A 14,293-nucleotide genomic window follows, 5' to 3' on the forward strand; every position below is an offset into this window, starting at 1 on the left:
AGAAGAGGTCATTATATTTTGTTTAAATTTATGTTTCTTGTAAAAATAAATCTTTTTATACAGCATTTTTACTCATCTGACTATTGTAAGCAAAAGGGGACTGAAGATATCTTTTGTGCCTCCATGACAGAATGCTGAAAATTCTTTCTATTCTTTCTGAAGCTTTTCTCTTTAAATTGTTGAGCTATGCATGTCATACAGCCTGCATGTCGTAAAACATGTGCATTAAAAAGTCATGTGCATCACCCCAGCAGTGTTTGCCCAATTACTGAATGTCAAAACTATCAATTTGCACCCAAGTGCAATCTGATGACTGAAAGTTTACATAATACTGAGGGGGTTGAGGCAAAGGTTAGCAAAAGTTGCCCTTGATTTGTTGGAAACATTGTCTCGCCAGGGAGTGGATGATTAATGGACGTCATTTCTCAAATGTAATAATGGGATAGTTCATCAGTCAAGTGTGCCTTCAACTATCCTGGGACTTTTTTGAAAAAAAAAAGGGTCTTGATTTGAAGGAAAGGAATGGTGAAGGTAGGACTGTGTGCAATGGAATTGGGATGAAGACAGACAAGATGAGGAAGGATGAGGGGGAAAAGGAAGGAAAGTGAAGATTGGGTAACAAGGAAGGGGATAGAGTGACAGAACTGGAGGTCGAGAAGAGTTGATAATGGAGATAGTTCAAGTGAAAATATTGGGATGCTTACACATCATGTCACTCATTATGGATGAAGTTAAGTTTTTATCTTAAGATCCTGTCAGATACTGGAGTTGCCTTCATCTTCAGGTTATTGCCATACGGTTAAGTGTAAGATGCTGTAAAATCGGTTTTAAACATGTCAAAAACTTAAAAAAGGCTAGAGCCTTCTTACTATATAAACCAGCTAGAGAATTAATTTACACACTCATTTCTCTGAGGGTGTCAGATGCCAGTATGTGACAGGGGCGTAAGATGTGTTGGATCATTCAGATGAAACAAGTGATGATGACATTGATGATGGTGATGATGATGTTGATGATGATGATGATGTTGATGATGATGATGATGATGTTGATGATGATGATGATGATGATGATGATGATGATGTTGATGATGATGATGATGATGATGGTGATGATGATGATGATGTTGATGATGATGATGATGATGATGGTGATGATGATGATGGTGATATGATACAAATTTTTAGGCAGATGAGGCAAGAAAGTTTGCATTATCAAGGGACAGAAAGTTCAAGTAGAGCTTGTGGCAGGAATGAATGTATCTCTAAGTTGGGGGGGGGGGGGGAACTCCTATGATTGATACCCCTTCTCATATTTATGCTAATATTTTCATTTATTCATCTCTGTTTTTATTTAATGTGACTTTTATGGAGTATGGGTGACTCTTTGTATGGTACTACCTAAACAAACCCCATGTGGTTCAGATCATTTATCTAGCACCCAGCCAAGGTGATAACTCATTGTTCATCAGTTACATCAGCAATGAACACAGGTTACATAGTGGAAGCAATAAGCATGCAAGTAAAGTGCACTAGTATTCACAGACCACCTTACATATTGCTGTCACAGTTTAGTCTGTGAACTTGCAGCGATCATCCTTTGATCCCTAGTTCAAAATTTTGACAATTTCCTATCAGTTTCACAATTGATCACATGAAAATTTGCAGATGAAATAACAATGACGACCCCCCAAACTAGGAGTCTGCTTTTAATGCATTAAACAGGACAGGGGTTTCCTGCATCTTGTACTAGTCACCTTAAATGCAGGCGAAGTATCAGTCTGTCTGAGAGGGAATTTTCATGAAAGTTGCAATCATATTCAAGTCAATTTATTCCTTACAATCAATCATGAGATTGATTTCTGCATTTTGCAACAGAACAGATGAATTTATGTTTTATTGTTACAAGAGAACTATCAATTATGAAATTGTAAACGTTCTCGCTACATCCCTCAAGGCCATGATCTTGTACATACCTTACTTGTATATTTAATATTATTTGATGCACACATTCCAGCTTGCTCTTATGACCTCGGGATACTCACATGGATCTCCCTCAAACAAACATGAATACTGGACATGATATGAAATCCAGTTTGATGAAATGCAGAGAGACTTTTATCATGATTGTCCAAATATTGACATGGCGGCAAGAAGAGGGGTTAAGATCTGGTAGGTCCGTAGAAAGAAACAGACCAGGCGGAAGCCAGAGAAAAGATGGAGAAATGAAGCAGAAGAATGTAAACCCTTGAAACTGCTTCAGGGTCTTGAATGTTGTACCTTTTGAGTCAGACCCAATTCTCTTCATTGTCGATGTAGGTTATGTCATTATACATTCATACTTGATTCAATCAGTCGCAATATTCAACTTTCTAGTAATTGCTCAACACAGTTTTCTTTTTTCTTTCTTTTGTTGGAGAAACAAGAAAGTGGATCAAATGAAATTGGATTAAGCAGTTTTGTGTGCAAGACAAAATGAAAAAAAAATGTTGCAGACCGTGTATATACCCTGAAGTGGGATAATGGGTGCTTTGATATTTAACTCCTTTGTCAGCAAGAATGAAAATGACTACATATATGATATTAGATTCTAATTTCAAACACAAGTAACATTTAGTTGAAGGAATCTGGTTTGAAAATAGTTCAACTACATGAAGTATAGGCCTATGTAGGTATCATACCAGAGATGATGATGCTGTATAAAAGAATGAAACTTTTTTTCTTGCAAATGTAGGAGATCCATGAGCACAATGTGGAGGAAACTGCTTGCAGAAATTATTGGAGAATACATTGTACAATATAGGCCTATACATATCAATATTCCAACACAAAAATGTATTTTATAAAACAACAAATTGGAATCTAAACAATACTGATTTACAAAGAGATAAGAAATGAAACAAATGAATATATTATCAAATGATGGCTCAGATTAATGTTTTCATTGAAACTAGATAATGTGAGACCATTTATAACTATTTATAGACAAATTTTATCCTTTAGCTACCACAACTTATTCACAACCTGTTAGAAAAAGAAAGAATAGTTTTTATCATGGAGGTAAAGAAGTTACCTCCATGGTTTAATCATAGCCAAACTATATATTAAATGTTTCTTCTACAACAACCATCTCCATTTTATATTTCACATATTTAGTGCTGATTTACATCATAAAAGTACATTCATGACATAAATCAATCTCAGTTAGGATTCCTTGACCTCCAGTAAACCCTCCCTCACCCAAAGTTCTCTGAAAGAATCAAACAAGGATGAAACAATGCTCCATCAAAAACTTTTTTGATTGATAACTTTTCCATATCAAACAATGGTGTTGGTTTGACAGGTAGGTAGGCATCACAATTAAATGAAGTCGAATAGGATTTTTGTTCTTGGAATCTTGGGAGTTTAATGTATATGGTTGCATTCAATTTACACCATTTTACACCAAACCATGTTTTTAAAGATGTTCAGAAAAATTTGTCTATGTTCAAGCAATTTTAAATAAATTAAAGATCTGCCATTTGTTACAAGATTTTGTGGGAATACAGTTGTTAAAATTTGTTAAAAGTTTGAACACAATAAAGATCTCAGTTTTTATATGATATTATTAATGTTATTACTATAGTGGCCTTCTTTCAGTTTGTACATGCATGGCGTTCACTCCAAGTTGACCAATGCTTAGCAGGTCTAACTGTGCTTCATATTGAGCAGCAGCTGGGGTTGAAATGCATGAGGAAGAATCAGCTTTTATGAAAATTCATGTGAATGCTAACTGGGTATTAGCCATGTTTGTGTCTGTGCTTTAATTTGCGATTCATGAATATGATTCTATCGTTAAAAAAATGTGGGAACACATACTGAGATGCTGTACAAGTGAGAGGAGTTTCCCCAATCTTCTTAAAAAACCCAAACTTTGATGGAGTGACCTGTCAAGGTACTAATGATCCCTCAGAAACCATTGCTGTACATTTACTTATGTTCCATTTGACAGTTATAGAATACAACACTCAATAAAATGTCTCCTTTCATTGGTAATTGATGGTAAAAGTACTGTTTGTGCCATGGAGAATTTGTGCTTTTCTTTTTGAATGATTAATGCCGATTGTTATGTGGTTTTGCTTGGTTGGTAATGATTAGCTTACTAAGTGCCCAATTTTTCTTCCCCTGTACCTAAAATGACACATTTTGTTCATGTAGTAATTGATAATAATTACCCACCCTTTATTTTCTAGTGGAATTACGATAGATGTGATTTAATTTTGATGGATGTTTCTTTTTCACATCTCGCCCTTCCCACCGCTCTTTACTCTCCTTATTCTTTTGCTCTGTCCAACTTGCTCTTATTTTTTTTTTTATGTATCGTTCTTCAAGTTACATGTTTTGTCTTTCTTTTTTTCTAGCACCTTAATCATTTTTATCATTGTGAATTGTTCCACCCAAGATGATGAAATACCGGTACATGTAGTATCAAGAATGAACCGGAAGGTTTTATTTTCAAGTGTTACATTCTTATGTGAGAAAAAAAGTTACTTTTTAATATTTCAAATTTGCTTCTACCTGATAATGGATGATTACACTGGAAGATTACACATCTATCTTGTCCCCAAAGTGAGATTCTGTTCCATGTCACTTTGTGGTAAAATAACAATAGGGCAAGAAATGTCCCTATATCCATCAAAATGCTTCTAAATTTTCTTTCAAGATTGTTGTCATTTGGTATCCTACCTTCAAGGAGTAAGGGAAGTGAGGGTGTTCATAACATTGTTGCCATGGAAACCAAGACAATCAATCTCTTGAATGTGATAGGAAAGTAATCATCACTTGATCTTATGTTTCACTATCTATGAGTGAGTCACTACAACATTTTCCTCTTTAGTAATGTGAGATGGGAAGACATTGTTTACACCTAATCTACTTTCTATTCTCCAATGGTGGGTGAGGAATAGATGTTGATCCAGAGATCTAAAGTGCTTGTCTGCTTGTTTTTTGGAGACTAATCTGTTTTCAGATTTTCACATTAAGTTTATATTTCACATACTTAACATGTTCTGAAGACCTAAGATGAAGAAGAACATCAAGAAATGAAGAATGCTGGTGCATGATGAAACTCTGTCCCACTGTTTTCTTGTAGTTTAAAATGGCTTTCATCTCATGGTTTAAGATCTTTGTGTGAGACATCTGTGTTTATTAAAACTACACGAATTCAGGGTTATTGTCTCTTGTTCTAGAACTAGGTTGACATTTCTGAAGAAGGACTAAACCTTTTAAAAATCAAAATCTATAATAAAGATCAAATTTAGCCAGAAAAGTAGCATGGTTTGATGAAATATTAATGAAATTGATTGAGTTTTAGGATTAAATGTTCAATTGTTTCTGTATACTGTAATATACATTCCATTTATGAAACTTCTTTGAGCAACTAAAATAAAAATCAGTTGATGGAAGTCTACCTAAATATCAATCTTTTCCCCTTTCCTCCAAAAATATGACTCTGGCTCAGGAAATGTGCAAATTGCTGCAACAATTTTCCAATACACACAGGAATTGTGGGTAACAAGTGATTAGATGACCTTAGGTTGACCTTACCCACAATTCAGGAGGGACCTGATTGGCTTGAGGTCATTGACCTTTTGGCACTCTTGTAATCTCCAGGGGTGGTATTCTGAAAACGTTCTTATCTTTGTTCTTATCTTTTATCTTATCTCACTGAGATAAGAAGACGCTAAAATCATTGCAAATCGGTATTCTGAAAATCTTCTTAACGCGTTCTTATCTCTGTAAGGACTGCCCCCTTCTTATCTCCAACACGCCCATTTTTTAAGATTTTACCAATCAAAATGCGCGTTATATTGGCAGTTTAACCAATAGAAGCGTACCTTATGTGAAGAGAATATCATGGGCGCTGCGCGTACACTGTTTCTGGCGCATTGCGCGAAATAGGCATTTTATACGCAATGACTGATTTTATTATTTCGAGACGTCCACGTGCACAAAATAAAGAAAGAAAAAAGTAAATAAAGCAGGTACGAATAAAGAATAAAATATGAAGAAAGAAAGTAAGTAGGTATTAAAGTAAGAAGACAGAAAAGGGTCAGAATGAAGCAGAAAAAAAGATGAAAGGAACAAAGCAGAAAATAATGAAAAATAAAGAGTAAACGAAAGAAAGCAAGCAAAAAGGACTTAAAAATAAAAAAGAAAGAAAAATAAAATAAATAAAAGAAGGAAAAGGATGAAAGAAATAAAACAATTATCAATGATAAAGTGAAGGAACAAAAAGAAAAAGAAAAGAAAGAAACTAAAAGGAACACACACACAAAAGAAAAAGGTCAAACTAAAAAGATTAAAAAAAGTAACATGGAACCGAAAAAGAAAATAGTCTAAAAGCGAATAAAAGAAAGTTAGAAAGAAAAAAAAGGAGAAAAAGGGAATAAAATGTAAAAAGTGAAGGAAGAGAAAAAAAAGGGAAATGAAACAAAGAAATAAAATTGAGAGAGAAAAAATGAAAGGAAAATTAACGCAAACATGAAGACTACAAAAAGATAAAGGAAAGAAAGGTAAATTCAAAGAAAGAAAGAAAGAAAAAGAAAAAAAACGAAAAGGGAAAATAAAGAGTTAAGAGAAGAAAGACAGAGAGAAGAAACAAAGTAAAGAAAAAGGGTAAATAAAGAATGAACGAAAAAAGAATGAGCGACGAAATAAAGAAAAAAAAAAGAAAGTAAAAAAAGACACAAAAATTTCAGAAAGCAGAAATAAAATAAATTTAGAAAGAAAAATTAAGAATTATTAAAGGGAAGGAAGCAAAAGGGGGAAAAATAAAATGAATGATTAAAAAAGGAAAAGCATATATAAAAACGAAAGAATTGAAGAAAAAATAAGGAAGAAAAATAAAAAGATTACAAAAAAGTGAAGGAAGAAAGAAACAAAAAAGGAAAAGCACATATAAAAACGAAAGAATGGACGAAAAAATAAGGAAGAAAAATATAAAGATGACAAAAAAGTGAAGGTAGAAAGAAAGAAAAGGAAGAGAAAAGGGGGAAAATAAGAAATAAAGACTCAGTAGCTATAAAGAAATAAGAAAGGGATAAAACGAAAAGGGAAAATAAAAATGGAAGAAAGATGAAGTATAAATGAAACAAAGCAAAAGAAAAAAATAAAAGATTTAAACAGAACAAAAGAAAAGATATAAATGAAGAATTAAATAAAAGAAGAAAGACATGCAGATAGAAAGGAAGAAAAAAAGAAAAAGGATAGAAAAAATAGACGGGCAAAATAAAGGGTGAATGAAAGAAATGGTGGGAGTAATACTTGTGGGTACTTATTACTACTAGTGGCCATCGATTTTGAGCAAGAAAAAACGCAGACATCGTGAGATGTGATAACCCTCTAGCTATCTTAAATATTATCTTAAATACCGTGAAAGATAAGAAAGAAAAAAGATAAGAACGTTTTCAGAATACCACTTATCTTGATTTTGTTCTTATCTTTTTAGCGCACTTTTGTATTATATGCGCGAGTGGTAAATTTACGCGCTCAGCATTGGGGGTGGAGAGCAAGATAAGAACAAAGATAAGAACAAAAGATAAGAAAAAGATAAGAACGTTTTCAGAATACCAATTTAAGAAAGTGACGTAGATAAGAACAAAATTAAGATAAGAACGTTTTCAGAATACCGCCCCAGGATCTTGGTTGCTTTCTCCAATTCACTGTCACTCTCCTGGAAAATGGGAAAACTTAAAGAAACGATGGCTAATATTTCCAAATTATAGCAGAGTAAATGGCGCATTAATCAATCTCACTCAGCCTGAGGCATCAGAAATGACATCTGGCCAAGTTTGGCATCCATTTTTCTTCCATTCTTAAGAAGATGTCCCTATCCCTGCTGATGCAATGTGGAGTTTTTCAAAAGAAGAATCCTGAAACTTGAATTGACAGTAATGATAGAAGCACTTTAGGTCCTATTTACCCCAAGACAATGCTGGTCTATATCAGACCCAATTTCTTGGTATTTATCTTTGGCAGGACTGTAATTCACCCAATTTTGTGAGCTGACAGTCAAATTTGGGAAAGCAATGTTTGTAATGACTTGTGTTGAAAGCAAAGATGGTTGGATCTCTACACAGTAATTCACTTTCGCATTCTGGATCGACTACAAAATAAAGATAATGGAAAGTATCAAGGGGAAGGGAAAAAAATCTTAATTTTCTACTGAGAGACATTTTCATTGTAAACTACACGTACAGTGATTTAAAACCAGATAGAACTAATCATTCACACAATCTTGAGACATGTGATCATACTCTAGTCATAATCTAACTGATATAAGTGATATTTTCTCCTATTTTGTAAATTACGAAAATGGCTCTGGTATCTTAAAAATGGCTATCCAAAATTGAGAAATGGCTCTCATGGATTATGTTGTGTGTACTGTTTTTTTTTGTTTGTTTGTTTTTTTTTGGGGGGGGGGGCAATATAAGCAATAAAAGACGGCAAAATAAACTCAAGACTTTTTTTTTTCTCTCTATTTTTTTTTGGGTGGGGGCCAGTAAATTTTAGGTTCGGGCCAGTAAAAGATGAAAAACTGGTTATCTACTGGCCTGACAAACAGGTTTGACCTGTAGAAAAAAAAATTGGGTGAGTGTGGAGCCCTGGTTAGAGCAAGACATCAACTATGATATTATTCTTACTCTATGCACTTTCTTTATTTGAATTTCAGAGAACATGTAAGAGGTTATGGTGTACTGGATACTCAAGAGGTGTTCAGACTGGGTGCCGAACACAGCACATGCCATGGGCAGATGGTACACCTTGTGGCAGCCATCATGTAAGTGTGAACATACTAATAGAATTCATATGGATCAACCTCAGATGTGACATTAAAAACTAAACCTGATGGATAAAAATAATATTTAGAAATTAATTGGTTACTTTTTGGTAACAGAGTGTAGGAAGGAGATTGTTTCAGAAATGTTGGTTTTCATATTAATTTGATGGTACTAAATTTATTTTAAAATAAAAAAAAAATGGTCTGTATCAATTTATAGAATGGTTCTTGGTGCTATCAGTCAAATCAATTAAGATTGAATTTAGATAAAATGTTTCCACATCTCTAGGAAGCACAGGAATATGGAATGCTTTACTGTATGTCCATGGTAACCCACCAAATCAGTCACTCATGATGTTAGTGCCCTCCGGTATTCCATTACCATTTTAAATGGATGATGAAGATACCATTAAAACAGTGAGAATGTTAATTTGCCATCAAATAGGCTCATCACTTAATAGTCGAAAGCATGCTCCTAAGGGGACTTCTTCACTCCTGGATCAATGTCTTCAGAAGATAGAGGAGGAATTGTCTATGTCAAATCAGCTGTGACCATCTCAGGCTCATGGGGATATTGACTCTTGATTTAACCTTTGACCTTGTGCAGGGTTCAAATGTAGCAATGTGAAACAGTGTGAGAACTGTTGGTCTAGACATGTCAAACATTATTTATACTTGTGTAACCATGTTTAGTAATGTTTAATACATAGATGGTTGTTGTTGAAGGGTCAGGTAATGATTCTACTATAAGGACCAAATTACAGTGTCTTTAGTTTATCAGAGCTGTGATGACACTACATGTCATCACAATCTATCAAATTTATACAAGAAGAATTGAAGCTGTACCAACAGTTCAGTTGGAATGGTACAATTAAAAAGAATTCAAAGTAATGTTAACCGGGTTTTAATCTTGTTTAGTACAAAATATTTGGGGTTACATGACTTACCCCTCCCCCCCCCCCCGCCCATCCCCTCCAAAGGAATTTCTTTTACCCCTGTCTTTTCATTTGTCTCTATTCATGGTATCCCCCTTCTTCTTCCATGGCAAAGACTATTTCATGTTGTGAACTTGATGATATGATATCTTATTTGTCATTTATACAAATAAGTAGTTTATATGATGTATTCTATGACATTTAAATGATTTATTTCATAACCATTGAGAACTAGAATTAGAAACTGAATAAAAGTCATCTTTGTAACCCTTCTTTTAAAAATCTTACAGTGGTGCACCCATGGTGAGTGTCGAGAGAGGGATCAATACACAGAGATAGTGGATGGCCAGTGGGGCAAGTGGGGCGAGTATAGCGAGTGCTCCAGGACTTGTGGAGGCGGGGTCAAAGAGGCCATGAGGAATTGTGATAACCCTGCCCCAGCTAATGGAGGGAAATACTGCATTGGACGAAGGCTACGGTTCAGGTCTTGTAACACACAGGTATATGGTTCAAGGAATTCATACAGAATATGGAAGACAGACTTTGACGAAAGATGATCACCAAAAATTTCATTTTAATTGTCTCTCATGTATTGAGTGACATATCTAAGAATAAAGATCCATACTTTGTCACAATTTCATTTGCTATGGCATTGCTTTTTAGGATGATATTAGCATTACTCAGTGACTGTTCAACAGTGACAAAGAATGAAGGGGCAGCTATTTAAATCTTTTGAATATTAAAACTAATTTAGCTATAGTTTTTATGTATTTCATGTTTTTTCTGTATATATTTTAGTGATATTATATATTTACTTTTCGTTCCATGATTTTCCCCCTTTTTAGGATTGTCCAGAAGGTTCCCAAGATTTCCGAGAGAAGCAATGTTCAGAGTTCAATGGTCGTAATCCTCCTATCAGTGGTGTTCCTCCCAATGTCAGATGGGTACCTAAATATGAAGGAGGTAAAAGCTTGAATCAACTATTTCTTGTGAATTAAAACTGAAACAATCATGAAAATAAAGGTAGTCACTGAAAGTGATGTTAAATGGGCTATATGGTATGCTCTCATTCTGTTAATTTGCCATGGGGTTTTATTAACTTCCAGTAATTCAGTATGCCTCAGTGACTCATGTTCACAGTAAAGCTTTGACAAAACTGTGGGAATTATATAATGTATAATCAAGTGGAATTACAGAGCATTTTTCCTTTCTTGGGTATGATATTTGTAGATGTTAGCACAATGATGTTCATTTTTACATGGACTGAAAACCATTAGAAAATTTGAAATGTATTCATATTCAATGGGATTAAGGAAATCTTTAAGAATAGAATGAAGAAGATCTTCATGTTTTGAGAAAGTTATTCAGAGATATGTTTTTACCTTTCATTCAACATTGTGTCCAATTTGTGTTGGTTTAGACAAAAAGTTAATTTGGTGACTATTTCATTACTAAAGCGATATGAATGATGTAGATCAGAGAACAGTTTCTGCTAACTCACCAAGCCTTTTAAAGGAGAGCTAGGCCCCTTCCTAGTATGACGGCAATGTTTTCATATTTCGTTAGAGATGATCCTCAGTAACAATCTCAAGGACAATGACACATTTTGTCAGGGTGCGATTGGCTCTTTTTCTCAGGAAACGTTTATGATTTTCGGAGATCACTCATAATTGGGTATGATTGATTGACAGGTTATGTGTTGTGAATGTTCTGCTGTGGACATATTATCTTTATCCCCTTCCTTTGCCATCGGCAGGACAACATGCCCCAGTATTGAAATGCTCCACTGCCTGTTTGGACTGAGAAAATGCTGTTTTTAGTCTCTCTGAAGTGGAGGAAGTTTATTCACATACAGGATATGTTATGATAAATTTAACAAAATACAGGGTTTAGTGAAATAACATTACACTGTAATGTTACTGAGTTCAGTGATGTCAAGTTTCTTTCTTTACTCTCTTGAACTACTTCACATCACCCTGGGAATGGTTCAGTAATAGCATTATAAGTTTCTTTTGAAAAAAATCATGTTGAAGGAAAAGAAAAATGATAATGATTCATATTTTTGATAATTCCATCAATTAATCAAATTTCTAAAGGAGTACTTCTGATGCCATATGAAGTTATGACATCATAGACCTGTCTTAAATTCCAGTAGTGGTAATGATCACAAAATTATAGCTTGGATGTAGATGGAAAAATTATGTGCTAGATGATTCATAGAGAAAAAGGTTAATCGCTCAGCAATTGGTAAAAAAATCATATTCTCCCACTAGACAGGATATTTCTCTCACATCAAAATACTCTTATACCGAAGCGCATTTACTGATTTTGTGATTTTCAGACGTCTTTGCAGTTAGCTTTAATTAGTATTATTTCACAAGGTTTTGGCTTGCATAATCATAACTTACAAGATCTAGATCTACAATGATATGAGAAAGCATCTTTCAAAATTAAAGCTCGGTGGAATTTCTCTACTTTTGCTTTAATGAGGAGAGTGAAGCATCATTTAGGATAAATGGATCTAGACAGCCTAGTCATGATAGCACTTCAAAAAGGACAGATTAATGTTATCAGTTCTGTAGTACTTACAGTATCAAAGGAGATTGGTCTTGACACTGTCGACTAAGAGCAAAGATTAAGTTGCCTAAAATGGTTTTGGTGATCAATTTTTCCTGTCATATTATCCTTGGCACTTAATTGCTTACTGTGTCAGGGATTAGTCAGGCTTGGGTGTGAATACAGTGATGGTACAGAGTATCAAGGCGAGGGGTATAGTTCTTCCTTGTTGAGAAGACAATTTGTGAAAAATGGTTTGATTAACAGTCTCATGAATGTATACAGTCTTATGCCTCGCAAGGGTGGTAAATGATTGAAATCAACTTTGATATTGATCAGAAAGATCTAATTTAACAGATAGGAGTTAAGAGAGACTTTATAATTACAATTGATTTTAAATAATCACAGGACACTAAAAATGAGATGATTCATGATTCCTGCCCCATCTGAGCAACAAATGTTTTCCTTAATATAGCTATTTTGAAACCTACATGACTCATAACCCCCAAAAGGTTTAGTGAACATAGCATTAATGCCTTTGTGACACTTAAGTGAATTTGAGAGCTAATCAAGAAAGGAACACCTGTTATTCGTCAAGAAAAATGAATTGATAAAATTCATGTAGGACTGTTAGTCCTTCATCAGCACATTTCGCCCACGTCATTATACTGAAATTTAATGTTTTCCACCTTAACATGGTATTGTCACATTGCGGGAGCTTCCATATTATTTCCCCCAAGACAGTCAGCTACCTACACACCAAAGAAAAGTCCTTCAAATCATTGAAGACAAGAAACCGAAAATGGAATTGGGAAGTCAAAGAGCATTATGGGAATAGGAATCATTGAGTATATACACAATGAGGGAGGCCCCAGTCGATGAAACAGTAGAGGAAAACATGTGTTACATGTCATTAAACCTTGGCATCAACATCTTCACCTTCTCAAGAATAGTTTTTACTTCAAGTAGACTTGTTTTCTTCCATCCTGTGGGGGCTGTTGAACTGTAGAATCAGGAGCAGGTCTTGTGTGGCATGTCTGATGAGGCTTTTCACACTTGTTGATCAGTCGGATGGAAAGAGGAGTATGTAAAGTGATCAGGAATACATGCATGTGGATAAGCATATCTCTTTAGATTAAATAAGAGAATGGTCAATTAATTGATTTTTGTAATGCCAGTTGATTTTAAACAAAGTATTTAGGGCTCCAGAGATCTATTCTAAAAATTGTATAAGTATATCCTTGGTTGATGCAGAATATAAAGTGATTTTAAAGAAGATAACTGTTTGACTCGAACCCTAAGTTGTATCAAACATGGATGGGATGTCAATGAAATTAGACTAATTGCAAGAAAATTTAAGAAAAAAAACTATTAACCTGTTCATAAAGCCTCTAATATGAAGTTTTATTAAATGAACAAACCAAATAAATGAGCAAACTCAGTAATAAAAGTGATAAATCAGAGAACTTGAAAGGGAGTATGGATAAAAAGAAAGGAACTGAAGCCTAGCAGAATTTCTATAAATCAGAAACCACAAGAGAAAGCAGCATGGATTTGTCAGACTGTACACTCTCTTTATAAAGCTGTCTGAATGCACCCGTAATTCAATATGAACTTAAACTGAACAGGTGTCTTTTGTAATGGGTTATTTGTACCAAGGGTCCTTTGTAAAAGTCACTGATTTTCATAGTTTGCTGCATTTGTTTACTATTTAATATGTGTGGGCATACCAAATATAGAAAAAAAAGGGGGAAGCTAGTCATATTGCAAGAATTGTTTAGTTTCCTTGTTGACAGAAACATCCAATGCTGCTGCTCAAGAGAACAATTTAGATTGTTTGTGACCTTTGGTTAAGGTCACGAAGGTCATCGTAAAAGTGATGTAGACATGAATTGAATAGAGTGCCAAAGACAAGTTTCATATGCTGCAAAATGGTTTCTATTTTTCTGATTTTTTTGTTCCAGTAGGATATTTCGTTTTTT

At 34.4% G+C, this 14,293-nt stretch overlaps 1 protein-coding gene across 1 annotated transcript in view; it reads left to right on the top strand.

Moving 5' to 3' along the window:
• The window catches only part of LOC121410999 (A disintegrin and metalloproteinase with thrombospondin motifs 9-like), a 136,737-nt gene that overhangs the window by 74,031 nt on the left and 48,413 nt on the right, over positions 1–14,293 (top strand). Inside the window, exons 9-11 of the mRNA XM_041603454.1 lie at positions 8,713–8,820; positions 10,046–10,255; positions 10,601–10,718. Of these exons, the coding sequence (XP_041459388.1) occupies positions 8,713–8,820; positions 10,046–10,255; positions 10,601–10,718 (436 nt within the window). The remainder of the gene's footprint in view (positions 1–8,712; positions 8,821–10,045; positions 10,256–10,600; positions 10,719–14,293) is intronic.

The sequence above is a fragment of the Lytechinus variegatus genome, chromosome 3 (genome assembly GCF_018143015.1).
Source record: "Lytechinus variegatus isolate NC3 chromosome 3, Lvar_3.0, whole genome shotgun sequence".
Taxonomy (NCBI): domain Eukaryota; kingdom Metazoa; phylum Echinodermata; class Echinoidea; order Temnopleuroida; family Toxopneustidae; genus Lytechinus; species Lytechinus variegatus.